Genomic DNA, 27,729 nt, shown 5'->3' with positions numbered 1-27,729 from the left:
GAGGCAGAGCCAGGTTCCGGGCAGGTGACGTGAGTTGGTACTATTTGTGACTCCGGCTGTACAACTGGAGGCCGGGTAACAATGCTACTGACAGGCGACTGTAGCCCTGGAGATTCATTAGGCCTCGTCTCTATGGAAACCTCCAATCAGGGGGGGTGTTAACCATTTTTTCTCACAGCTAATGGGTCCAAGGAAATACCTGAGGTCTTCCGAACTCACACACACACACACACACACACACACACACAGGGATATGCACAATACTGACCTTCTTTCTGTCTCCCCTGTGTATAAATGTAAAGTAAACATCAAGGCGCTTGTTGGTACAGGATTTTGAGAAAGTACAGAGCTGAAACACAAACAGACAATGACTCTCTCCCATTATAAACAGACACACACACACACACACACATGTCCACGGTGCTTCAGGTGCACTCAGCGGTGAAGGATATGGGTGGCAGACGGCTCGGAGGCACCAGGAGCGGGGCGGGCTGGTTTGGGTCAGAGCCAAAAGGACCACTGGTGCAAGATCGGGGTACGGCAGCTCCTCCTTCTCCTCTTCCTCCTCCTCTTCCTCGCCCTCCTGCTCCCTGTCCTCTCCCTCCACGGACACATGCACCTTCTCCCCCTCCTCCTTCTCATTCCCTTCCCCCTGCGTTGGTCCTCTGTGCTGCTCACGCAGGTCTGGCTCCTGGGTGCCCGTCATGGCCGTGCAGTGGACAGCCGGAACCTAGAGAGGAGGTGGCGGCCACAGACTGTTTCAGGAGATGGCGACATATCAATGCATGCATGTGTTTCTGCTGTGTCGCCTGGTGCCTGATTTACACTGCAGCTCTCAAAACAAACCGGAGCCAGGCCTGTGCCACGTTGTGCACAAGACCCTTCACCCTCAAGCACTGCAGCATGACAAAAAAAAATCCCTCCCTGTTTTTCTCTGAAGCAATAGGTGACCTTTTGGATGGGAAGAATGGCAGCCGCCGAAAAGTGCTGTGCAGGAAACATAAATCCAAATTAATCCAAACACAGAGCTGGAGGTGAGCAAAGGTGCAAACACAGAGAGTCGGTACAGCCCACAGGAAGCACTTAGGCCTCCAGCTGTTGTAATCCTACAGCTGGACAACTCTGTGATGACAACAGGCCATTACTGCTTCTAATCCACACCGGCTTTAAACAATCCGGACATGTTTCATATTGCAATGCACAGAACCAAGTGCAAGGTTGGATATATTGTAAAAAAAAAATGTCAATCGCAATAAATTTCCACTCATGATGATTAGTGTTACTTAGAGCTCGCTGAGCTGCAGTTTCTCCTTGAGCTATGAATTAAGATAGAATCTCATGACTTTGTCGAGCAGCAGCAGCAGCCATGTGGTAAATTTGTATAAGTACCTCTGGAGTATCGGAAATATCATGTAGGAGATGTCAAATGAAATGACAATCTCGGTTTAAGTTAAAAGCGCAGATTAATTTCTTGGCCCTGGACTTCTCTTTTCTCTTAAGTACATCATATTTTATGCTTTGTTGGGCAGCGTGCAGCCGAGTTTGGCAGGACAAGATGGGAGTCTGGACCACGTGACACAGTCCACATTGTCACGAGCACACGGCAGCTCCCCACCGGTCCACCGGGTGCTCATTCCACCGCTCATTGATCCCAAGAGGTTCTGGAGAAAAAAATAAAAAAACGTCTCCAAAGCTACAGATTTGTTATTAACTTGGACTGGGAGGCGGAGGATTTGGACAAGTGACACAGAGATGAAGCAGGACAATAGATGTCTGGGCCAACAGCAGGTCCATGCAGGCATATGTGCAGTAAGGGGACAACGGGAGAACTGGCAAGCAAGTTCATAGCGTGTGTGTGTGGGTCTGTGTGTGTCTGTACGTGTGTGTGCGTGCATTAGATGAAAATACTGAGACAGAATCTGGCAGTACCCTTTTTTACCGTCTATTTTCATAATGGGCACGTAGCCTAGACTGTGTAAGAAGTCCAGGGCCGCACTGTTTAAGGCTTTTTGTTGTGATTCAACAGTAGCTGTTGGGCAGACATCAATGAACCACTAAAAAATTAAGGAGAGCCATTCTTCTGCACTGTTGGGAAACTGGCTGATGAGTCCTTTGAAAACATTTCTTAAACTCATTATGAGCCTCCCCTGCCACAACAGCCAGGCCACATGAAATTAAATCACCCCCGCTGAATCCAAACCAGACACCAGGAACAAAATATATTCATACCTCCCAGATTGCAGAAACCCATTAACTCAGGTTTATATATTCAGACCGGCCACACATCACAAATGCATGGACTGGTCAAATTCTGTACCAAGAGCGTCTCAATAAAAAGCAGGGCAAACAATGAATCCCTGAAAATGTGACATTTTCTTCTCGTTACAGTGATGTAGGTTTCATCCCTGTGAAGGCCGACAGCTTCACACACACTGACGACATCTAGGAGGCTGAATTATCTGAAACACTTCCCTGGAAAACGGTCAAATTAACACTATAATAAACCATAGAAAGACAAACATCCAATATTTCCAAATAAATCTCATTATGTTTTATTCCCTGATGTAAATAGACACAATGTAGGTCAACAATAAAGTGGCCTAGGAGGAGACTGACTTTTCTTTTTCTTGCAAAGCCACTTTACAACAGCCAATAACGCTATTATTCCATTTTAACCCCTTATTACGGGAGACCCAGCGCCATTGACAGAGAGCGACATCACAGGATGTGGACATTTTCTGCTGTGCCACGGACCCTCGCCCAGCTTGGTGCCCAGGACAGGCGAGCAGAGGAAAAGTGAACGGTTGCAAAATAAAATACAAAAAGAAGAAGAACACAAGTGAAACTTTGAATGCAGTCCTTACCGGGGAGCAGCGTCCATCCACCAGCGCCACTCACTCCAGGTCCGCCGCGCGCCCCGAGCTCCCGGAGCCCCGGCGCTCCATCCGACAGCAGCCCGCCGGTCCTCGTGCCTCCTCACCCCCCTGCCGATATCCAAACTCACTCCGTCCGCACGGAGGATGACAAACAAAGAGGAATGCCACGTAGGAAGTTTTTAATAACCTGGGAAAGTAAAGTTGGAAAAGGAGCCGGCGCTCTCCCGTGCGTCTGCGTCCTCCTCTGCCGCCGCACGCGCTCTGCTGTGCCAGGTACCGGAGTTCAGGCGCACCGGGGAGAGGGAGAGCTGCGTAAAGACAGACACACACAGGCACAGCCGGCACAGACCGATTTCACCTTCAGAATAAGACTGTCTGCTCCCGGAAGTGGGTGTTTTAATACATGTGTTGATTCGGATTGAGACGAGGAGATGTTTATCATCTGATAGAAAACAGTCACTTCGTTTATTTATGATTCAGAACTCAAACTACCTTTTTATGGGATATTCTAATTCAAGCTTTGTGGATTCCACATGGCCGGATTAACTGTTTCCAGGGGCTTTGGGGGAAAAAATGTACCCTTGGGCCCCAAGGTAGTTAAATTGTTCCCTCAGGCACCCAGAAACCAGTCAGTGCTCTAGAGAATTAATATTTGATCAATTAGCAGGGAACCAATGGAGGACAATTTTACTAGATAGTTGATTCATCTTTTGAGTCTATTTTTAAGCAAAAAGTCTTTAAATTACAGCAATTAACTGTGAATATCTTTTCTCGTTTGTCAGTTTTCTAGAATATTGAGCCGAATTTATCTTTATGATTTTAGTGTTGGTCAGGCAGAAGTAGAAATCTGAATGTGTTATTCTGAGCTTCTGGAATTAATTATCAAAAAATGTGATAACAATTTTGACAAAAAAAAAATTCAAATAACGCACAATATAAACATAATAGAACTCTTCATGTACTGAAATTGAAATATTCAAGAAGGATGCAGAGGAAGCAGAACTCGTAATAGCTCATATTGTTGTGGAAATTTCTAACAATTAAATTGATCAGTAAAATCAGGCAGATCCAGATGTTGTTGCCTCATCATGCAGACTCAGCTACAAAAATTTATAATAATCGTTAGTTTTCGCTGTGTCCTCTCCACGAACAGTTTTATTTTGAAAGTTTTCACTGGAGTTTATTCTTAATAGAGGATAACTTGACACTGACAGAGCGAGTCAGAGCATGTGACTGGTCCCCTCTCCTCCACCTCACAGTGCACCCCATCCCAACATCCCTCTTTCTGTCTCTGCCTGGCGGTTATCTCAGCAGCCAGCGACATGGACAGTGTGCAGTGTGTGTGTGTGTGTGTGTGCGTGAGTGTTTGTGTGTGTGTGTGTGTGTGCGTGAGTGTGTGTTTTTTTGTGTGTGTGCGTCTGCAGGCAGAAGGTGCCATCATGTGAGAATTGAAACTTCACAAGTCACACTCAGCGGGGGTGTCGCTTCACTAAACCAAAAAATGTGGCAGGGCACTAACACAATAGTTTCAATTCAGCTTAGTTCATGTAAGGTTCCAGGGGACAGGAATTAACTGGTGATTGATGCTTTATTATATAGAGCATTTCCATAACAGTGGTGGAATAGAAATCCTTAACTTGAATAAAGGTAAAGAATATGACAATGTGAAAGCAGGTGAACTGCATTACACATGCAAACCCTGCATTCATAATTTCACTAAAATAAAAAAAAGGTGAGAAAAGGTACTGAAAGTTTATAGTTTATTTATTTAATCCTCAATATAACTACGTACTTGACTATATTCTTGTACAGTGTTGGAAAATTCCAGTGAATTCAGAGATCTTCATATTTTGCAGCAAATTTGTCGGTGGCACAATTTAAAAAGCCAGTTCTCACAAGTTTGCTTTGCTTCTGAGGTTCAGCTACAGTTCAAATATCCTGTGATCTGACATTGCAAAAACTGCGTTCATGTTAATACTGGTACATTATTATTATTATTTGTTTCCATGCTGTATCGGGTAAAGATGATTTCGATCAATCTATCCTACCAAATAATGTTCTATTTGCTTGTATTATGTGTTTGGGTTAAGACCAGAACCTGCAAAGTAGCCGGTAACTAAAAGAACATTTAGAAATTGGACTTCTGTATATTATACCAAACTCAATTTACTTACCAGCTTTGTCCATAATTTATTTTCATTTCATGTGTATCCATATTAGAAATTTCAGTGAAGGAACGAAGTCCATTTTATGTTTGGGTGAGGCGGCAGTGAGACCAACACAGAGCAGGCATCATACAAGTCTGAAAATGGAGCTGAAACTCAACTACAGCTCATTTTTCTCGGGGCTACGTGAAAGTCCCTGAGGGCCGCCTGGCAGTCCCTCGGTCCCACTTTGGGAACTAATATTAGAACCACAGTTTACAGTAGGTCTGAGCAAACAGCTTACAGGGACAACTCTTAACTGCTCTCCTGCTAATAATATCAACAAATGGCCTCCAAATGATTTTCTGGGGGTGTTCTGAATGGTGTTTACACTCCATTAGGCAGGAAACGAGAGTCCCACGGTGGAGGCTCCGAGAGGCTGTGATGCTCATTACATGCGAGAAAACAAATTTGAATGGATCACGAAATAGGCAGGCAAATTTATTATTCTTAGATCCAACTAGCGGGACAAAACATGTATTATTTGGTCCGTTGTTCTGCAGGAAAAAAAGCCTTATTGGTACCTTAATAAGAAGGATTCTTCCTCATTGCAGCAGAAATGTTCTGACATTTAAACTCAACTTGGCTCAGGTCTGCATCGGCCCCGTGTTTAGAGTGAAATGTAGATCGCATGTTAACTACGAGCAGATCAAACATAGTCCCATCTTTATTCACAGCCCAGAGACTGTCGTTCAAGATGGACAACACGTCTCCATTGACTCCCACTGTAAAGAAAAAATCAATGTCCCCTCGATGCCTGCACCCGACCAATCGTGGGTCAATCTCTGCTGTCAATTACTAAGTTTCACCTCTTCTTCTACCTTCAAATCACTAATTAAAACCAAACTTCCAGACGGAGGATTTGGTTTCACCTGCGGTTGTTGTCTTGTCATCAAACAGTCTGTGTTTGAATTGTGCTCTTCACAGACAAACGTAGGAATATCTTATGAAAACATTTTTTTTCCTTAGAGAATTTGAGTTGTGTTGTTTATGTTTTTTCCTTTTTTATTTGCCACGACCTGCAAGTGCTCAAATGTCAAAGTAGGATGATCCCAAAAGTAAATTTGATTAATTTTCTGCTTCAAACATTATTAACATTTGTGATTTTTGACGGACACACACACAAACCCGCAGTCCAACATTCAGACTGTCTCAGCACTACTGCGGCTCAAAAGATTAGAATTTCACTCCGAGCGAGAAAACACCGTCCGGCTCCCGATCCTCGGCCACAGCGGACAGACCCCTCACAGCTTTCATAATTCCTACAGCAGCCGCAAAGTGTATTTCAACAGTTTAAGATATCTAGGCCACATTCGAGCCTGAAAACAGACACACACACACACACACACACACACACACACACACACACACACACACACACACACACACACACACACACACACACACACACACACACACCTCCCACTGAAGAAAACCGATGATGGTTGCAGGAAGCCTCTGTGTGTGTGTGTTTGTGTGTGAATTGGTAGTAATAGGTTGTTATTGGTTCTCCCTGGATGTGTGTTTCCACTCCCATTCGCTCTCCCTCTGCTCCCCCCCCCCCCCCCCCCCCCTCTCATCCCTCTCACACTTACTGTCTCGTGTAACTCGTGCAAGACTCTTTCTGCTCCACGGAATCATTTCATGCATTTTTCACTGCGGCTCTGTCACTGTGGTGTGTTCATATGCTGATTTACATTAGTCACTGACATGTACACACACACACACACACACACACACACACACACACACACACACACACACACACACACACAGACGTGCATTCCCTATGTTATTGGTTGTAGATAGATATCTAGGCCAAACAATATTACCAGTGTGTGGAAGGCGCTCCTAGGGTGTGTTTCCATGGTGACCATCACATAGCATTATACTGTATACGAGGAAGTCTTTCATTCCACGTCATTGTCTCACACACACACACACACACACACACACACACACACACACACACACTGTGGGAATTCGATTACAGATCAATATTCCTGATCAGTAAATAGAATTGCCATGACAACGACCTGAGGGCACATACATACAAAGTACGGATACACACACAGTGTACACACACAGCGTATACACACCATACAAAACCATGTGAGCAGTGTGACACTGAGCAGGCCTACTGCTTTACTTGACCTGGTTACAGTAGAGGGACACAGAGGTTAAGAGGGCACACAAACACACACACACACACACACACACACACACACACACACACACACAAACACAAACACACACACACACACACACACACACACACACACACACACACACACCCACAGTGTCTAGTGTTTCAGAGCGGGGGGGACAAAGGCAACAACAGTAATTATGTGTCTCTGTTGACTGTAAACCTGTCCTTCCTGGTTCTCAGTCTTTACCACACTGCAGCGTTAGAATATATATAATGTTACAGCCCACAAATTACTATGCACATATTTTTTTATTTATATCTGTATATATAGTATATATGGATCATCAATATAGGCGCTTCCTATTGGTTAAGGGGTAAAGTCAACAACCCTGATTTAAGGTGACATAAAGGACCCAAGTGACAAGTAACACTCTTATTGGTTTACTGGTTATATATTAAATCATTACTCAGAAGTAATTTAATTACTTTAATTATATCTTAGTAATACTTAGGTATTCTCTGAGGAAGCAGTTATGATATATTTGAGGTAGAACTACTCGTTTAAAAATGCTCTTTTGGAGTTTTTAAACGTGGTATCCTGATTATTCTTAAGTATCGTGTTGTTTGGGCTCAATTCAGTTGTTTCAACGCTTTTAATCCAGACTGAGATATTTCAAACAACTGGTGAAGCTGGCGGTTCAGGGGACATAACTGGTTTCAAATCAGATGTCGCCCTCAGAATCAAACATTTTCATCTAGCCCCACCATCAGGTCCGAATTTATGTCCAATTTCTCGGATGATGTGGTCCTTAAATAATTGAAAGCACTCCCATCATCCTCAGCTGCACCTTAACTAAGCTAAACATTACACCTGAACCTCATTGCACTTGTATGATCATGTCAGCACGGTAACACAAGTGTCCAGCTCATGGCACCATGCTGTCTCAGTGCAGCCTGATGCAGCTGGCAGCATAACACTTGATGAAGATTAAAATAAAACCTTTGCAGAGGCACCGATCAACTTTATGCTCACTGATACATCACTGCATTATACCGAGACTTGCTTCCTGTATTTAGTCTGATTTTATTGACATAAATGGGGCCCCTGTCTTGTTACCCAGCAGCAACATTTCCATGCAACACAATTATTGAATTTATAAACGCACAATTTAATATTTCAGTCCTTCTTAATCACAGAGATGTTGCTGTCCTGTTATCTAACCTCGCTTCCGTACCTACATGTGTCCCTGGGTAGATAACCAGGAAGTACTTTCAGTGATCATGAAATATGCACTATGTATGAAATATTTACACTGTAAATTTTGGGTGTGTATTCAAACATTTGTAATAAGATAAGATACAATTTTCCTTTGTAGAATAATATAATAGTTTAAGAGAGGAAGAGAGGATGTGTACAATGTAAGAATAAACTAAAAACTAGACTAGAATAAACATAAGGTCAATATATAATCACAGTAAGATCATGAGATAAGTTATAAAAATAAGTTATGTTCAGAGACAAAGAGAATTCAGCAACTTCATCAGTGTAATATTCGGCTCATGCTCTGATATGTTGTGGTACTGTATGTAAACCACTGGAGGGGATCCAACCTGAAGCAACACCACTGACTCACCCTCGTTATTAGTTCGAGGAATCATAAAAATCCAACAAAACAACACCTCTCCACATCCCTCGCTCCTCCCTCTGGTCCATTTAAACACACACGCTCAGCCATGAACACACAGGCTGCCTCCTCCCTCCGACGTCACGATAACGATAGAGGAGAGGGAGTTGGGTTGTGAGTCTGTCGGTCGGAGGAGAGGGAGTTTGGTTGTGAGTCTGGAGGAGGAGAGGGAGTTGGGTTGTGAGTCGGTCAGAGGAGAAGGAGTTGGGTTGTGAGTCTGTCGGAGGAGAGGGAGTTGGGTTGTGAGTCGGTCGGAGGAGAAGGAGTTGGGTTGTGAGTCTGTCGGAGGAGAGGGAGTTGGTTTGTGAGTCGGTCGGAGGAGAGGGAGTTGGGTTGTGAGTCGGTCGGAGGAGAAGGAGTTGGGTTGTGAGTCTGTCGGAGGAGAGGGAGTTGGTTTGTGAGTCGGTCGGAGGAGAGGGAGTTGGGTTGTGAGTCGGTCGGTGGAGAGGCAGTTGGGTTGTGAGTCTGTCGGAGAAGAGGGAGTTGGTTTGTGAGTCGGTGGGAGGAGAGGGGGTTTGGTTGTGAGTCTGTCGGAGGAGAGGGAGATGGGTTGTGAGTCGATCGGAGGAGAGGGAGTTGGGTTGTGAGTCTGTCGGAGGAGAGGGAGTTGGGTTGTGAGTCGGTCGGAGGAGAAGGAGTTGGGTTGTGAGTCTGTCGGAGGAGAGGGAGTTGGGTTGTGAGTCTGTCGGAGGAGAGGGAGTTTGGTTGTGAGTCTGTCAGAGGAGATGGAGTTGGGTTGTGAGTCATTCGGTGGAGAGGGAGTTGGGTTGTGAGTCTGTCGGAGGAGAGGGAGTTGGTTTGTGAGTCGGTCAGAGGAGAGGGAGTTGGGTTGTGAGTCGGTCGGAGGAGAGGGAGTTGGGTTGCGAGTCTGTCGGAGGAGAGGGAGTTGGGTTGTGAGTCTGTCGGAGGAGAGGGAGTTGGGTTGTGAGTCGGTCGGAGGAGAGGGAGTTGGGTTGCGAGTCTGTCGGAGGAGAGGGAGTTGGGTTGTGAGTCTGTCGGTGGAGAGGGAGTTGGTTTGGGAGTTGGTCGGAGGAGAGGGAGTTGGGTTGTGAGTCTGTCGGAGGAGAGGGAGTGGAGTTGTGAGTCTGTCGGAGGAGAGGGAGTTGGGTTGTGAGTCTGTCGGAGGAGAGGGAGTTGGGTTGTGAGTCGGTCGGAGGAGAGGGAGTTGGGTTGTGAGTCTGTTGGAGGAGAGGGAGTTTGGTTGTGAGTCTGTCGGAGGAGAGGTGGTTGGGTTGTGAGTCGGTCGGAGGAGATGGAGTTGGGTTGTGAGTCTGTCGGAGGAGAGGGGGTTTGGTTGTGAGTCTGTCGGAGGAGAGGGAGATGGATTGTGAGTCTGTCGGAGGAGAGGGAGTGGGGTTGTGAGTCTGTCAGAGGAGAGGGAATTGGGTTGTGAGTCGGTCGGAGGAGAGGGAGTTGGGTTGTGAGTCTGTCGGAGGAGAGGGAGTTGGGTTGTGAGTCTGTCGGAGGAGAGGGGGTTTGGTTGTGAGTCTGTCGGAGGAGAGGGAGTTGGGTTGTGAGTCTGTCGGAGGAGAGGGAGTTGGGTTGTGAGTCTGTTGGAGGAGAGGGAGTTGTGTTGTGAGTCTGTCGGAGGAGAGGGGGTTGGGTTGTGAGTCTGTCGGAGGAGAAGCATCTTTTCTGACAATTGGCAGAAGTGAAGTTGCTTAGTAACCTTTGGCCTTGATGACAGGAAATGATGCTTGTGTGACAAAACACAAGCGCACACACACAAGTACACAGGCAGACAACAGGTGCACATGTGCGTACACGTGAACACGCACACGCACACACAAGCAGAGTGAATCTTGCTGGATGCTGGATGAGAGGAATGATGAGTTGTGATGATAATCTGAACAGGGGTTAAAACAATATATATTAATCTTCTCTAATGGTCTCACTGATCTCTGACACCATTAAGAATGAACCTATACACACACACACACACACACACACAGACACACAATGCATGGACTAAGCTGAGCTTTTATGTTTCGCTGGTTGAGTTAAAATACATCTGCTGCCCTCTTGTTCCTCGGCGGTCCCTCAACCCGTCTGTGAACCCATCTCCTCCCTTCAGCCTGCTTCCTCTGTGATCCACCAGTCACGCCATCCCTCCGACTGGGTACACACACTTACAACACGCACACACAGACACACAAACATGTACACAGCGAGGCTTATTGCTGTGTGCTCCGGGAGGCAGAGAGCTACTGACAAGTGGGGTTGTGTTTTGGAGCTGAAGCATATGAGAGAATATTTTTTTTGTTTTGTTTATGTGCTTCCCTCCTGTGTTCCAAGTCAGAGGACTGACAGTGCCACACAGTGTTTAGTCTGTCTCACTGCACTTGTGTCCTTAAAGGATGTTTTAATATTTCATGTTGAGAATAGAAGGAAAGAAATGAGCAGCCAATGACCCTGAAATTCACCGATGTGCCTGAGAAAATTGCTGGTGAGGAGATAATTCATCATTTCTGAAAAATCCAGTTACATCCAGATAAATGATTCTCCATGTGCGACAGTAAATCTTTGTTCTAATGTCACTTAGAGGTTTGGTATGTGTTGCTCATCTTTGTGCGTCCAAACTCGGATTAAAAATAACTTGCAGGTGACTTCACTTTCTTATTTAAATGTTCTACCTTTGTTTTTTATAACTAATAGGTATAATGAATAGGTTTAATATCTTAATTACCCTTAATATATAGATGATACATAAATATCAGAGTAATACATCTGTGCTTACTGTTAGATGGTTGGAGCTCAGAGGAAACTAACATATGATCATACATCTTATAAATCACATGAATCAATCTGCAATTAACAAACACGAGGGTTCTGAATACTCAGATGTGAGGCTTTGTTTTTACTCTATAATCCATTAAAATTCAAACATTATGCAAAAATAATACCCTTAGACCATTTACTGGTGAAAGGGTAGTTCACTGAATAATGAAAATTCACTCATTATCTACTCATCACTTTGCAGAGGGAGAGGTGGATAAAGTGTTCAAGTCCACAACACACTTTTGGAGTTTCAAGGGTAAACAGTGTTGCAGCCAAATCCAATACAATTTACATAAATGGTGACCACTTTTTCAAAAACATAACATTCTCCATGCTGCTCTTGTGGTGTCACCTGAGTCAACTATTCTTTTAAGATCAGATATTGTGTCCATGTAAACGCAGTCAGTGTTAATTTAGTCTCTTTGATCTTCAGGTCCTAAATTCGAAATGAAAAGTTCATCTGAAAGACACAAATGGTAAATCTAGTGTTTATGTCGACTCGGCACAAAACAGATGTTTCGTTGGGTGTGGCTGTTTCAAATGTCGATAAAACGCAACTGAAGACGTTTTCATCAGGTCAAAACATTTTATTTAAAAGAAAAGGTACAACTCATTGGTAAGAACAAAGGTAGAAATGTGCTAAAACAAGCAAAACTGAATTATGCTATTTCAGTGGTTTAAAGTCGGAATAACTACTGCAATGTGTACTTCCCCGTCCTCTCTTCTGCCTCTCTGTAGCTCCAGACAGAACAGGCCAGTTTCGCCTGCTGCATTAATATTCATTGGATCTTCCTGTGATTGGCTGACTACACTTTGAGTGACACGCGACCAGACCTATCACCGATCTCACTCTTTAGCATTGACGACCTCTCTGGTAAACACAAATATGGAGGAACACAGGGGTCACATTATGTTAGGATACAGCTGTAGAAGACCAGCCACACATTCAGTTTGGTACTTTACACGGCTCTTTTTATCATATAATACAAAGGCAGCAATTAAAAAAAAAAGGAATTTTCATAGTTTAACTGAAATAATATTAGGTATTATTCAAATTTATAAACGTTCACATGACTTCAGTATATCAATTTTATCTCGGTTAAGTCTCTACCTGTAAAGTGCCTTGGGATAATGTGTGTTGTGATTTGGTGCCTAACAAATAAAACTAAATTGAAAAGTCATCACTCTACCACCACTCTCCTTTATTGAATAAATCTGTCTTCATAAAATACTAAAAGGCAAGAATCCTGCATTTAAAATAAAAAAGCTGGAGGTGACTTGTCATTACAATTTACAGTCAACTTTCTACCATTCATTCAACTGTTTAGAATAGGAATAATGAATTGGTTTTATATCTTAACTATTCTTAACATAGATACATTTACGTTTGAGCAATACATCCGAGCTTACGCTCTGTTAAATGGTCAGAAGAAGCAGAAAAGTTCTTATTGTTAACACCTGAAAGACACAAATAACAACTGAAGACGTTTTCATCAGGTCAAAACATTTTAATAAAAAAAAAGGAAGCAACAACTCACTTGTAAGAACATCAGTCCCTCAATTTCTCACATTTCCGTCACATTTCAGTTTCAAACCATCACACGCGCGCGCTCACTTAACATGACAGCTACTGCACCATTGGAACAAAACATGCAGACTGATTTGCTATTTTTTTTAGTAAACACGTCCTAGATTTATACAATCCAGTGTAGCATGATAGGTCTGCTTTAAATTAAAGGAAATAACTGGTGAGGTTTGTTTTGCAAATGTTAGCTCATTATTCACAAACTTTACTGCTAACCACGAGTTTCCCCTTCTCTGGAGTAGATACTGGATTTCACTTGTGATCTCGTAACTCATCGGTGTCTGAGATTTAAATGAATGGAAATAAATTGTGTAAGTGATACAAAAAACATGGTATGAATTGAATCCATTGGTGCCCAAACAATTTGACACCCTTAAAAATGGTGAGCAGGAAAGCACGATGTACAATTTGTAGTCAGGTCAATGTGCTAAAACATGCAAAAAAATTGAGCTTACAAAGGCTCAACTCTGAAGGTTAATCCAGCGTTGAAGCCTTGGACAGCACGGGAGGGATGTGAGCAAAACAAACAGAGAAAAAATTATTATGTGAAGCAACAGTTCATCTCTATTTACAAATAAATCAGAGGCAGAGAAACAGCTATTTCTCCTCTACAAATAAGCATTCACATCCCTGAGTACAGTTAGTTACTCCTATTTAAATTCACTGCATCGTGATCGGCTATTATCATCAAGTCCTTTCTGTTGGCTCACGGTTGATCACAATAGTGCTGCACAATATTTTGACCCTACGGCGCCACAGAGGTTCACGTGAAAGAAACCTCAGCAGCGCTCACATTTTTGCTGCAGTCCAGACACAACACAGTGAAGTGAACATCTGGAGAGCTGCAGGGACAAAGAGACCAACCCTCCATCAGTGCCGTGGACATTTAACACCTACGCTCCTTGTGAACAAAGGAGGTTCCAGATTTCAGTGACTTCCTGTTAGCATGGAGCCGGCTCTTCTGCTTTCTCCGTCTTCTCCTCCTCTTCCTCCCCATCCTTGTCTTTGTTCTTTTTGTGTTTCTTCTTCTTGTGTTTGTGCTTGTGCTCCTTGGGCTCCTTAGGCTCTGCTTTTTCCTGACTGCCGTGCTTCTTGTGCTTCTTGTGTTTCTTATGTTTCTTGTGTTTCTTCTTTTTCTTGTCTGCAGCCGTGGTGGTCCCCGAGTCGCTGGGGTTGCTCTGGCTGCCGCTTCGGGAGGCTTGGCTGACAGACAGGCTGGGGCTGCTCCTTCCTCTCTCCGGCTCCGAGCCTTCACCTTCGCTGTAGTCGGGGACAAAGGCGGCCTCGTCCGTCTCACGGCCCAGGTCCGAACACAAACGTTGTCTCCTGGGCTCTGGGCCACGACTCTCCTCTCGTCCTCCTCCACCTGATCTCTCCTCCTTCCCGGTCACTCCTCTCCCCTCCTCCCTGGCTGCAGATCTCCCTTCATCTCTTAACCCTCTTCCCTCCTCCTTCACCATTTTTGATTTGGTTGGTTTGTCAGAATTTGCCTGTGCCACCCTCACACCCTTACCCTCTTCCCTTGGTGCTCTCATTTTCTTCTCCTCCCTCACCGCTCCCCTCCTTTCCTCCCTGACAGACTCCCGGCCTTCGCTCTTGACTGGTTTAGGAACCTCAGTCTGCCCCTCTCTGCCTCGGCTCCTCTGAGGCATTGGTGAGGGCTCCTTGAGCACAGTGGCTCCATTTTCCTGCCCTTCTTCATCATCCTCTCGCTCCCATTTGGAACGAGGAGGCGGCTGAATGAGTGGCTCCTCTCTGGCCAGGATGGCTGCTGGGCTGACACTGGGGCTGCGGCCTCTGGAGATCACAGGGCTACTGGGGGGCAGCTCTGCAGGTTTGGAGGATTCACTCTTCTGGTCTTTTTCTGAGCTCCTCTTTGTCTCCTGAGTCGACCGAGAGCTGAGGAAATAACAAAAAACATTTAAGATGATTGATGAGAGTGATGGGTTGAGTACAATCAATCTTGCTCACACAATAACCTAAATTAAAAAATAATAAAAAAAATATTTGAGTTTCTTTTGGTATCTTGTACTCAATTATTTTAATTATTAATGAATCTTATTCTCTTGATGAGTTGATTCATTAGATCTATGTCTTCGATGATTCAGCTCTTAATATTACAACAGATTAAGACAGGTAGCAAATCCTCACACTTAAGAAGGTGGAACTAAGGACCTTGTGATTGCAAAATAATTTGAATGATTAATTAATCATCAAAATGTGGAATTTCATGTTCTGTCGACTGATTAATTGACTAATTCGGCTCCATTTTTAATACAAGAATCCTTAAATTTTAACTGTGCTTTTAACTGTTCCAGAGTAACTGTCTATCACAAAAGGGGTGGGGTGTGATATCGTTAGAGGGGATAATGGTGCACATTTTCAAATAATTTCTCCTAAACCAAATTGCTCTCAGTTCATGACATGAAAGGCCCCAAAAATAGCTAATAAATGAAGAAACGAGCTGAGAGGGATGTAGATACGCTGGTTCATTTCTCACCTCCACACAGCTGAAACTGAACACTGTGAAACTAGCTGTTAATGTTGAATGTTAGTTTGGAAAAGTTAAAGTGATCAGAAACAAGCCTTACATATCGAGTATTGGAAAGAAGTCATGCATGCAGCTCTTTAGCCAGTTAACTGGATCCTTAAGCTTTCCTCATAACGATACAGCTCAAGATTTTTAGGAAATGCACTCGGAGCGAAAGAATCTCAATAAAATCAACTAAAAACTTCCTTTAAATACAGTTTCATCACTAGAAACATCAGATCGCTTTAGACATTACAAACAAGAGACAAGACGATCAAGGCAACGCTTTAACAATGAACAGTTTTCTTGGAGTTTAGATAATAATAATGGTTTCTAATAACAAACTTTTATAATAGAAAATGCCAAAGCTTCTGTATATCATAGTAACACTACTCATTTGAAACTTTGATTCCATTATCCTGCAGGAAATTTTGTTTGTGACAGGGAGTTCAGCTCAAGATCTCAAGAATTCCCCATAGACAACAAACAAAATGTATATAAATTATCAAGGCAGTAAACAATGTGATCAAATAGTCAACAAATAACCTCACCTGGTGGAGCTGCTGTGACTCGTCAGAACCTTTCGACTGATCCTGGGTTTGCTCTTCACAACAGACCCTTCGCCGTCTTTCCCCGCTGGAGCAACAAGAGGTAGCAGGGATGGAAACACAAGTTTAATCAATGCATAATTACATGGCTCAAGCCCAAATCAAAGTTATCATCTCTTCACACACGCGTGCACTCAAAGTGATTCTAATTACCTTCTTTCTGAGCAGCAGCTGGTTTCTCTCCTGGGGGGACACTCCTCTCTGTTCTGTCTTTGGACACACTCCTGGGAAATAAAAGAGTATAATTAATTACACATATAACAGCTGTGTTTACAGATAACACCACTGAAATCATTTATTAATTTCAAACATGGATATGGATGTTTGTTTGACATGTCGGCGAACCACATACCTGTCAGATTTAGCAGCTCTTTCTGAACCTTCACTTCTCTCCTTGGAGGACACGCTTGGTTTCTCCTGATGGTCCGTCGTTGTCCTGGTGGTAGTGGATTTTTCACCAATGGTCACTTTATCCAGACAGACCGACCGCCCTCCTCCACTTCCACCACTGGTGGTCCTTCGTTCTGTCCGGGCTGACCTCTCTCTGTCGCCGTCTCTCTCCGCTGTCGCTGCTACTTTCTGTGAGCTAGATCCCGAAACCCTGTCCCTCTCTCGCTCTCTTTCAGAACCCACACCTCTGTCTCTGTCTGATCCAGACACTCTGTCTCGATCTCTGTCTGGTCCTGAGACTCTGTCCTGCTCTCGGTCTAAGCCCTGCAATCTCTCTCCAGCACTCCCTGGTCTTTCTCGAGAGGCTCTCCTCTCTGCAGATGCAGACCGCTCCTTTCGCCCAGCCCCTTCTGTTGTACTGTTGGATCTGTCACCTTCAGAAACGCAGGAAGAAGCTGATCGGTCGGATGTGGACGACATCTTCTCAGGACCTAATGGTGCTCTGTCTGAGGCAGACGTCTCAGTGCTGCCTTTTCTCCCCAGATCTCTGTTCAACTTGATCCTCCTCTGGGCGAGTGGCATCTGGAATTGGACAAAAATACAAAAACAAAAAAGAAAAGGTTCAATTAGAAGTCAGGGTATTAAGCATTTAATAAATGCTTATAACACACTACAATATTGTTCCAAGCAGAGTTTGAGCTGATAAACATTTTCAGTTCAACTGCGGCAGCCAGTTAAATTTGACCTGTCACACATTCATATTGAATACATTTTATTTTAAAACAACATAATAGGTCTCTAAAAATTAGACCCACCGGCAGGTCCATTAAAGGTCTAATGGTTCCTCGATCTGCATCTCCTCGGATCATCTCACGGCTCCCAGGCAGGGGAAGAAGACCGGGTCTGTCTGAAGAGAGTTGGAGTCTGTGGAGCGGGGCCTGGTGAGACATATGTGAGTGAGAGAGGACATCGCTGCAACCCCCTAGTCCATCTATTCTCCGCAGCTTTCCAGGAGGAGGTCCCAGTAAGGAGCGGCCCTCTTCCCCCATCCTCCTCCGTCCGTCCACCGGAGAGGGAGGTCGATGGATGAGAGGGAGTCCATGTGGATGGGAGATAGGGAGGAGACCACTACCCGGTGGAAGATCTCTTCTTCCCCTAATGTCATGGCTGAGTCGAGGGCCATCGTGAAGAGAAGGATGAGGTAGAGGTAGGGTCTGGGAGGACAGTGGAGGGGTCTTAAGCAGTGGAGGCCTCACTGTAGAGCTTTTACTTTTTTCCTTTTTGGGGGTAGTTGAGTTGAAATTATCTTCTGGGTTTGCTTTAATGGTCTTAACCGGTTTAGCGACAGAGGAGGAGGAGGACGAGGAGTCTTTCTTTTTGATGACCACTACTTCTGCTGTCTTTTTCTTTACCTTGTCGTTCTTTGCCTTCACAGTCTCTGTCTTCACAGCCTCTGTCTTCACTTTAGGCTTTACTTTCTGAGCCTTCTCTTTCCTGGTCTTATCAGACTGGGACTTGGATACGGTCTTGTTTGAGGGCTTAGCGGGTGCAGCAGGACTTTTAGAAGTAGGAGCTTTAGCGACTCCAGAGCCAGATGCAGGTTTTGAGGAGCTGGGAGGTGTTTTATTGATTGAGGGGATTTCATCCATCGGTTCATCTCTGACAGGAGTAGCATCACCTCTGTCTGCTGAATGGTGTGAGGGCTCAGGTTCCTCCCCGGGCCTCTTCTTTTTTACTTTCTTTGTTTTAAGGACTTTTGTGCTGGACTTAGTCCCTGATGATGAAGAGGATGGAGGATGTTGAGGGGGAGCACCTCTCTCATCTCTACCTCTTCTTCCTCTCCCGTGAGGGGAGTAATCTCTGGGTAACGGGGACATTCTGTCCCTCTCCCTGTCTCTGCTGCCGCGACCTCTGTGATGTAGTGAGGGATTTTGGTTGTCGTAGTCTTTGTAGTATTTGTTGTACCAGTCTGTGTACTCCTTTTCCCATTGTCGATACCTTTCTCTCTCCCAGCGATCATGGCCTCCAGGACTTGGTCCCTTGAGTTCATATGGTGGAAGCTCCCGAGGAGGTGGCTTCCGTCCACCAGGGCTGCGGTTCCGGAAGCCACCAGGGGAGCGAGACCGGGATCTGAAGGGTGCTGGCCCTTCTGCTCCCTCCCAGGGTCCGGCCCGGAAGGGAGGAGGAGACCGCGGAGAGCCAGAGCGCCGATACCCATAAGATCGCGAGCGGGAGCGGGACCTTGACCGTGAACGTCCATAACTGCGTCCATTGTGCCTGGAATAAGGGGAGCGTGGAAAAGACCGCCCATGGGAGCGTGAACGGGAGCGGGATCGACTCTGGGAATAAGAGTAAGACCTGGATCTAGATCTTGATCTAGATCGGGTGTACGGAGAGCGGCTGAATGGAGAACGACTGAATGACCGGGACCTGGGAAAGGAAAGAATGGAGAAGATAATCAGGAAACCGAGCGAGAAAGAAATCGACTGAATAGCTTGAAGGATTACGCTTATGAACTAAAACCAAGTTGGAAATGTCCTCTTAATTAAGTTACCTAGAATAAGATGGTCTTCTCTTTGGTGGATTTCTGTACTTCATCAGCTCTTTGTGGAAGTCTTTAGTAAATTCATCCAGTTTGGATGTAGTTCTGTGAATACAAAGACAATAGCGATCAAACTTTAAAAATTACTTTATCATACTGAGTTCTACATAATCCCTCTAAGTAATGTTAATGTGTGTCAATCCCAAAATTATTAGCTAGTATAGCTGTAGGACGACTCAAAACAAAAAGAAACTACTCACTTGTCCTGTCGGTGCCTTTGTCTATAGAATTCTTCCTTAGAGAGGGGGGGCTGAGAGAGGGGGGGTCCAAGGTGGGGTAGAGGGGGCTGGAGACCAGGGGGCATCCAGGGAGGGTTGAGCCCAGGTGGTCCAGGGGCATAAATTGGCTGGGGCGGGTAACCGATTGGAGGAGGAGGTAGAAGGCCAGAGGCGTACGGCGGAGGGTAGGACTGTGGTGGGGGCGGGTACATGGATGGAGAAGGGTACACCGGAGGAGCTGGTCCAGGAGGTGGAGCTGTTTGGAGGTGGCCTGGGGGGGGGTCTCCCCTACCTCTGAAGGACCTGGTTCAAAGGGAGAGAAACATTCATCCAGAGGCCAACATATTAGAGTAAAAACATTTAATAGTTCCATAGACGGGGTCTCACCTCTCCCAGTGCCTGCCTACCCCTCGGTGAGGGTGATTGGGCCGTGACTGGTGACCTAATGGAGCAGAGACACAGTTTAGTTAGCTGTTGAATGTTTTTTCTTTCAGCTCATGAGCCTCCTTTAAATGATCTTAATCCAACCTCTTACCTAATTGATTTGGCGGCCTTATCGGTGGCGGTAGGCCAAGAACAGATAAATGGTAACCCTGCAGAAGAAATCAGTGAAAAAAAGTTTAGTTACCTTTCAGAGACGTTACTATTCCAGTTCTCATGGATGTACAGGTGCGTGGTAAGGATGCACCTAAGTGAGTTAATGACTCCAATAATGGAGCGTAACAGTGAATGCCCACTTTTAGAAAGGATCATGTTCAGGAAGTAAATTTTCCATATATATTGGATGGTAAAAATGTAATTGCGGATTATCAAAATCATCGCTTCAGAGTACTAGTTCTGAAAACTATCTATTGAACTCTATAAAAACCATGACAGACACATTATTATCAGGTCATCTGAGGGGACTCACATGTGGTCCAATTTCTGGGTTTCTTTCTGGGCTTCGTCTCACAGTAGGTTCTGGATCCATTTCACTGAAACATAAACAAGCAGACACATTGAGACGAGTTGCAATGGCCCTTTACTTCAGACATCACATGTTGAGTGGGTGATTCCATGTAATTGTACAAACTATAGGGGGCTAAACTTACCCAGGTGGGGGTGGTTCGCCCTGGCCGGTAGAGTGCATGGGAGAATGTTGGTCAGCGACAGGTGCCGGAGCTGGTGAAACATCTTGACCTTCGACAGCAGCAGCATGAGGAGGAATAGGAGCAGCAGCAGTAGCAGTCGCAGCAGTAGTGGCAGTCGCAGCAGTAGAAACAGGAGCAGGAACAGGAGCAGGAGGAGAGGGTGCAGGGGGCTGAACCTGTGTTTGAGGTGCAGCAGTGGGTACGTTTGCAGGGGGTGGGTGAGTGACATTGGCCAGCAGTGGGTCCTGCTGTCTTGAGTGCCGAGGCCTGGACAGCTGGAGGCGAGGCGGAGGCAGTGCTGCCTGTTGGACCTGCTTGCGTACAAGTTTGGTGTATCCTGTTTCATTCTTGAAGTTATTCACAGCCTGCATGAAGAAAAACATTTTAGATATACATACAATTTCTGATCAAACAAATATGACATACATCAAAAAGCATGGGTTTGAAATGGGTTACCTGTCGAAGAAATTTGTTGGCGATGAGATTATCAGGTGAAACATCTGATTGTCTGCATGTGAAGCAGATGTGCTCCTCTGAGTCCAGTAAGGCCGTCCGGATACCTGGAAACAAACAGTTCTTTTTCAAAGCTATATTCCATTTGACCAACAAATTAACACACTGAAATAATAAAACATTGCCTAGGACGGATTTTTTATACAAAGATATGTTACGAGAAAGAACTTACAATCATCACAGTAACTGTTTCCGCAGCAGGGTATAACTACTGCGTCTGTCATCAGGTCATTGCAGATTGGACAAAGGAGTTCGTCAGGGATTGGGTCTGAATCGTCCTCAGATGATGACTGGTCATGTGGAACAAAGGGGGGGCGCTCCTTCTTTCCTTGTGCATACGCTTCCCTGTATGAACACATTCATAGACCTTTGTCATAACAAGTAAAAAACCACAGACGACATCAAATGAAAAGATAAATATGATTCTAGTTAATTCTAGTGTGTTTTCTTGGAGGAAGAGGAGGTAAATACTGTGTATTAATGGACATCTTTCACTTACGCATCTATTGCAGGTATTGCATATTCTCCAGTGCTGGTTAACATGGCTCCTTTGGTTCCAGGCTCTGCTTTCACCATGAAACTCTGAGGAATCCCCTTACTAATCCTGACTGGTTTAGGTCCCTCCACACTCTTGTCCATTACCTGAAAAGTTGAGAGAATATCATCATACTCATTTCAAATCTAACATCACTACAGAGATGTAGTAACAATTAACTTCAGAGAATTAAATGAAATTATACAGGATCCTTACCAACAGCATGGGGCACTGTCGAATGTAATGACCAGCCTTTCCACACCGATAGCAGGTGTAGTGAGCGGGTGGAGGTCCAACTGCTTTCTTGGAATAACTAGAGAAAAGTAAATAGTATTATTTTTAACTCTCCACATCTGGTGAATGTTCATGATAAAAAAAATATGACTTTAGGCAAATACATCAGCAAAATTTCTGTGTACTAACTGTATGGGGTCATATTCATGGTTTGACTGTGACATCATGGCTTTGATCTTGTCTTCCTCTGATGCATTTGCGTCGACCAGGTTAGCCGTCTAAAAACATGACACAGCAAAAGACAAAAGTAGGATGTCAACTATTTTTTCATTCATTAGCACAATATAAAAACAGGGACAAATCGATTCAACTTAAGAAACATTTTCTTGCAGTTCAGCCGGCATGGGCAGATACATTACCTTGGCGAGTTGGGCGAGTGACATAGAGGGAGAAGAATCCGTCTGCAGGAGAATCAGAGTACAGATAATACAGGTGTTAACACAACATCTAAGCGATACACAGCGGAAGATAAGAGCCCAGATAGTTCCCCACCACATCTGTGTCCAGTCCCTCACGCCATTTAAGTCTTCGCACCAAATTCAAGGTGTTTGTCGTGTAGTCAAAGTCCAAGAGATAATGCTTAAGTATATTAGAGTGAGAATTTAAACCACTGACTGTCCACAAACCTAGACATGGATTACTGAGCTAAAGGACACTCAGCACTCTACTGACGGCTTTGTGTTACAATCCAGAAAAGGTTAACAGACCCATCTAGAGCTAGGTCTTTTTAGAGTTGCTTTATTAAAAGAAAGCTTAACTGAATTTTAAAGCTCAATGTCTACAAAATCAATATTTTGAATAAATAGCACGGTTTATATCCATTAAACAACTATTATTTAATTATGTATTTATGCTGAGTCAAATCCCTTTTAAACCATTAACAACTAGTATACAAAAGGCAATATTAGCACAATTACTAGCAAGTAGCAAGATTAACTGTAACCCAAAAAATGTTTAATTTAAAATGATTGTCAATGTTTGGAAATTGTAAAGAATTAAGAATTAAAAACTAAGCTGTATTAACATTTAACAATTAAAGAAAACTTCCATTGCGCCTACGCAGCCATATATCTAAGTCTAGAGCAGCATATTTTCTCATCCTTTAACATCTTACTACAGTAATGTCAATGAGCATCAAACCTGTCTATTTTGGCTTCATTAGCAATTCAAAGTTAACACTCCAGACATATCCCTGCACTCAGAATCTTAGACCCCCCCACTGTTATGTAAGGAGAGGATGAGTTTCTCAAAGGAATACTTGACATTTTAATTTTAGCACGCAGTTTTCTCTCACCAGTAATTTAACGTTTTGCAGTGGCTCGTCAAAAGAGGTTGTCATGAGTTTGAAAACCTGTCTAAGACTGTTTTCTGTAAAACTAATGAGCTGGCAAAGTGTGGTGCTGAGTGGTTTCAGTAAAAAATGCCAACTCTGTAAAGTGTCAAATATGTGGAGCTGATAAGGCACAAATGTTAAAATGTTCATTTAAAATGTCCCAGTTAAATAGAGTTTGAGAGATGTCAAGTTTTCCTTCAAACTGTTCCCTGAAGCTGTTACACCACGTCAGAAAGAACAGGGATGTCTCTATAATGCAGGTCAGGAGTCGATAAACCACAAGAAGTAAGTCTCACACACAAACGCTTAAGATTTTTCACTAATAAGACTGCTCTGGCAGGTTGTTATAACATACTCTCAGAAAGTTAATTCTGAAAAAGCAGACAAAGAGGTGTCATCCATTATGACTTGCACAGCTCGGAGGAAAGACTGGGTATTGCAGAATGCTGTGGAGGGAACACACAGGGATCTGGTGCAAGCGGTTCTGACACTGAACCGCTGAACAACTTTATTGACAGGTTCTGCAGCTTACAGCTTACAGGACACACTACACCAGTGTACTTCTCACTGCAGCAACCATGGAAGGCCTCCAAAGATTGACAAGATGTTGACTTTACCGATAAAGTGTCATAGTGCTTTGTGATCATGTCACAACATTATAGGTCGATGGCCAAGTCAAAGCAGCTCACTTATTAAAAACTAGCTTATTTCCGATGCCCCAAACCACAGTTGAAACAATACACTTTGAAGTAGTAACTACTTTGATTCAAAATAAGACACTGAAGCATCTGAATTAAATTCAGAAAGTATTCAGGATGAAATGTGTGAGCCTTTAAGGTTTAAGGATTTTGTGCAGTCCATACTCAAGAAAGAATAGAACATCTCCATGGTGAAATTGTACAAGACAAAACAATTGACATTGGTAAATGATACTGAACAACAGATCTGGGTATATTAGAGTTTAGCAGGTTAAATGTCAAAATAAAAATTAACGGCCTGTTTCACTCACACAACCTTTAACTTATTAACAATTAATCCCAGTCACACTTAGATCCACTGGGTTCTTAGACCACAGAAATAAAATATCACAGAAAATAAAAATGACAGGTCAATACAAAATTACCATGTTTTCCTTTTACAAACCCCTTTAAAAATACATTTGACTGGCCTGAAGCAGGGTACAAAACCATTTCAATATGAAATACAGTCATTAACAGTTTAAATTAATTATCACTCAATTAAAAAGTGGCAACAGTTTAACAATTGGCATTTCAGAGCATTCAAAAACAAGAATGGCGAGTCTGTTGTTTCACCCTCTTCTCATTCTGCATGAATTTAAAACTTTAATCTACTAATTTCAAAACACAAAACCATTTTCTAAAGAGAGAAACAACACTCTACTTTGGCTGTGGTGACTCCAGGAAACCCACCCCAAAAAGACATCATAAAACACATAGAGGTTGAGATCTCAACACAAATGCAGCCAACACACGGTCAACAGAAGATACACAGAGCTCGATCATTGTTGATAGAATGTTTTTGAGACATGTGACTAAAGCCAGAAAGAGGGGGAGAGAGTGAGAGGTGAGAGGAGGAGGAAGACAGAGTGTTGTTTTTGGGTTTGTTTTACATACGGGTCTAGAGGGTCCAACCACAGCTGTGTCAGAACGATCTCTGCAAAAACACAGGACAGAAAGAAAGCATCAGTTACCAACATTGTGACCGACGACAGGATCAATTTAACAAGTATAACACTAAAGACTTTACTTTAGTCAGTGACTTTACTGATGAATCATAAAACCAGTAATAACTTAATACATACACAATGAACGTCCTGCCAGCGGGCTTTACTCCACCAAGCGGAGTGCGACGCACAATCACGGAGGAGTGTTTCGGGATGTGGACTTCATCATCGGTATATTCTAAAAAACACAAGGAACAAATCATTAGAAAACACAAACACGAGAACCCAGAAGACCTGATAGGCCTTTGTTAGTAAACAGATGCATAAAGTAAATTGGGTTTGCAAAGACATTGTTAAAAGCTGCCTGAGTAAGAATTTTCAACTTTTGTTTAATCATCAGGATTGTGGGTTATATCACGGTCTGTATCATGTCCCAATTTCCACGCATGCTGGGAAATCTTGGCACTAGACAGATGAAAAATATTTATACAGTTCAATGGGAGAACTTCTTTTGACAGTGTCTAGCAATATGACTCAGAAGAGAGTTGGTAGTTACTTTATACTGAACCCTGTAAAGAGATTTAACAGAGTATTTAAAGCAGCTACTTGTGTTAATAAGGTTATTCTAGTCCTTGATAATACAGGCTGCGTGTTGGGTGTTTTAAATCAAAGTTTATCCTCATGTGGCTCCAGGGAAATGACATGTTAAAGAATGAGAGATCTAAGGGTGCATTAATGGTTTATTACCATTATCAAGTTTAATCATTTCTTTTCAAATGATTTTGTTTAGGTACCCAATGTATCATTCAAATGTCAAGGCAGAGAAAATATAGTTTGACAGACTAAAATCAGTTATTGATTTGCATATGTGAAAACAATGGTTTATTCTAGTAAAAAAAGTTGTCAGTTCAGAACATCCACAAAATGAATGGTGACTATTGACGGATCCATTCACTGCCCCTTAATGTGGTGAAATCCGAAAAGTGTTTTTGTGTTTTATCAGAAAATCTCCAAAAATTCCCCGTCCATCATTTACGGTAACTCTATAAAAAATAATGTCTGCCAGATGAGTCACACGTGAGTCAAGGCGTCAGCTGACAACTTACCTTCGCGAGTCTGCGCATTTGTGATCTGCAGGTCGCAGTCTGTGGCCTTGAGGCGCTCCCGGCCCATAATCTGCTTTTTTAGCTCGTTGAGGGTGATATGCAGCCCATCGAACGTGACTGTATTGTAGTCCAGTTTGGAAGAAAACTTATAGTGAACACACGACATTTTCACAGGTCAATTAAGCACAGAGGGGGGGTTGGAAAAAAACAAAAACCCACAGGCCTGGTATGAAAACAAAATAAAAACAGTGTCAACACTGAACACAGGAGGCTAGATCAGGTGAGCTCAATGGGTAAACCCTCTCTAAACTGGCTGGAACACTGTGGACAAAGACAGGAATCATATGAGGAAAGGGTTCAGCTCGCAGACTGCGACAGAGTCCTTCTCACTGCCAAAGAAAATGGTGGAGGTTCGAGGCCAGAGCGCCATTAAACGGCGCCGTGTGCCCCGCCAGTTCGTTCAAGTCCGAGAAAACGCAACAAGGGTGCCACCAAATCCAAGAGAGTCCATGAAGCACAGGGTTTAGATTACGATTTTCTCACGGGGATTTAAACGGGGGGGGGGGGCTCCCGAAGTCCGTCTGGAACTGTCCTTGAGTGGGAACCCAGTGGGCGCCAGCAGCGGGCCTCACCGCCTCGACATCAGTCCTGGTGGTAGTGTTGTGCTTCCGACTGGAGCAGGTTCTTATTTCGTTCCAAAACAAAACACTACCTTGGAAAAACACCAGAGTCCGCAAATAGTCCAGAGTCTGTGTAAACGGCCGTTAGACCTCAACGACCATGTGTCCGAGCCCGTGAGCTACCGGGCAGATGTCAGAATTGTGAGTTAGCTAATGCCAAGGCTAACATGCTACACCTCGAGATTAGCTAACGCTCCCTCCGCGCTAACAATGGTGGCTAACAAGTGCTCAACACACTGCTATGCTAACAACGCTAGCCCTAAGATAGCCGACGAGTACTCTCACAAAAGCGACACACGGTGGCTCCTCTTCGGTCCGCGGTCCTCGTTCGCCGAGAAAAGCCGAAAGTTACGTATCCGTTTAATTCTTCGAGTTAAATCCATAAAATCCTCCGCGGTGCTCCGGGCTGCTCATCTCCTCGCTGTTTCATCAAAATGGCGCAGGACGGAACCGGAAGTGTGTAAGGAGCCAAACAAGGGCCGATGTTATTATTAAGAAATGCAGAGTGAAACTGTGAAGTTCTAGAATGAATATAGACAAATGCAAACAGAGTGTTCAAACTAAAATTATTTTCTAATTTTGATTTAAATATAATATAATTTTGATTTGACCAAACTTAAAGGTTCAGTGTGTAAGATTAATGTGAACAGGATCTATTGGCAAAATATAAAATAACCCTAGTGTTGTTTTCAAGAGTGTGTTTCATTTAAATTGTTCAAATTGTTTGTTTACTTTACCATTATAATTAAATCCTTTATATTCGTTTTTATTGTAAAATGCACAACAATAACATTAAGCAGTCGCTGGCAGTGAAATGCTTGAGTCTCAG

The 27,729-nt window shown here is 43.8% G+C and overlaps 2 protein-coding genes across 2 annotated transcripts in view; both read right to left on the bottom strand.

Annotated features, from left to right (window-relative positions):
* LOC133954392 (voltage-dependent T-type calcium channel subunit alpha-1H-like) overlaps window positions 1-3,155 on the bottom strand; it is a 47,783-nt gene extending 44,628 nt beyond the window's left edge. The window contains exons 1-2 of the mRNA XM_062388791.1: window positions 2,865-3,155; window positions 453-730 (exon numbers count right to left, since the gene is read on the bottom strand). Coding sequence (XP_062244775.1) covers window positions 453-706 — 254 coding nt within the window. The 5' untranslated portion in view covers window positions 707-730; window positions 2,865-3,155. The remainder of the gene's footprint in view (window positions 1-452; window positions 731-2,864) is intronic.
* A 9,799-nt stretch (window positions 3,156-12,954) lies between these two features.
* LOC133953694 (E3 ubiquitin-protein ligase RBBP6-like) lies at window positions 12,955-27,340 on the bottom strand. Its single transcript, XM_062387740.1, has 20 exons — window positions 26,221-27,340; window positions 25,253-25,352; window positions 25,065-25,104; window positions 22,457-22,498; window positions 22,227-22,315; window positions 22,020-22,116; window positions 21,768-21,910; window positions 21,441-21,613; window positions 21,212-21,315; window positions 20,717-21,120; window positions 20,536-20,599; window positions 20,161-20,218; window positions 20,013-20,067; window positions 19,608-19,928; window positions 19,360-19,452; window positions 17,621-19,235; window positions 16,768-17,387; window positions 16,569-16,639; window positions 16,359-16,443; window positions 12,955-15,176 (listed from the first exon to the last, which is right to left on the bottom strand). The coding sequence occupies exons 1-20, from the start codon at window positions 26,384-26,386 to the stop codon at window positions 14,219-14,221; spliced, it is 5,298 nt and encodes a 1,765-aa protein (XP_062243724.1). The 5' UTR covers window positions 26,387-27,340; the 3' UTR covers window positions 12,955-14,218.
* Between the last annotated feature and the right edge of the window lie 389 nt (window positions 27,341-27,729).

This window comes from Platichthys flesus, chromosome 5 (genome assembly GCF_949316205.1).
Source record: "Platichthys flesus chromosome 5, fPlaFle2.1, whole genome shotgun sequence".
NCBI classification, from domain to species: Eukaryota; Metazoa; Chordata; class Actinopteri; order Pleuronectiformes; family Pleuronectidae; genus Platichthys; species Platichthys flesus.
Note: the sequence above shows the minus strand (reverse complement) of the source record. Positions and strands in the feature narration are given on the sequence as shown.

Coding starts and splice junctions, on each gene's coding strand:
- LOC133953694 (XM_062387740.1), bottom strand. CDS start 26,386: ATGTCGTGTGTTCACTATAAGTTTTCTTCCAAACTGGACTACAATACA. Junction 25,353..26,220: donor AAATGCGCAGACTCGCGAAG/GTAAGTTGTCAG, acceptor TGTGTTTTTTAG/AATATACCGATGATGAAGTC. Junction 19,453..19,607: donor CAAAGGCACCGACAGGACAA/GTGAGTAGTTTC, acceptor TTGTATTCACAG/AACTACATCCAAACTGGATG.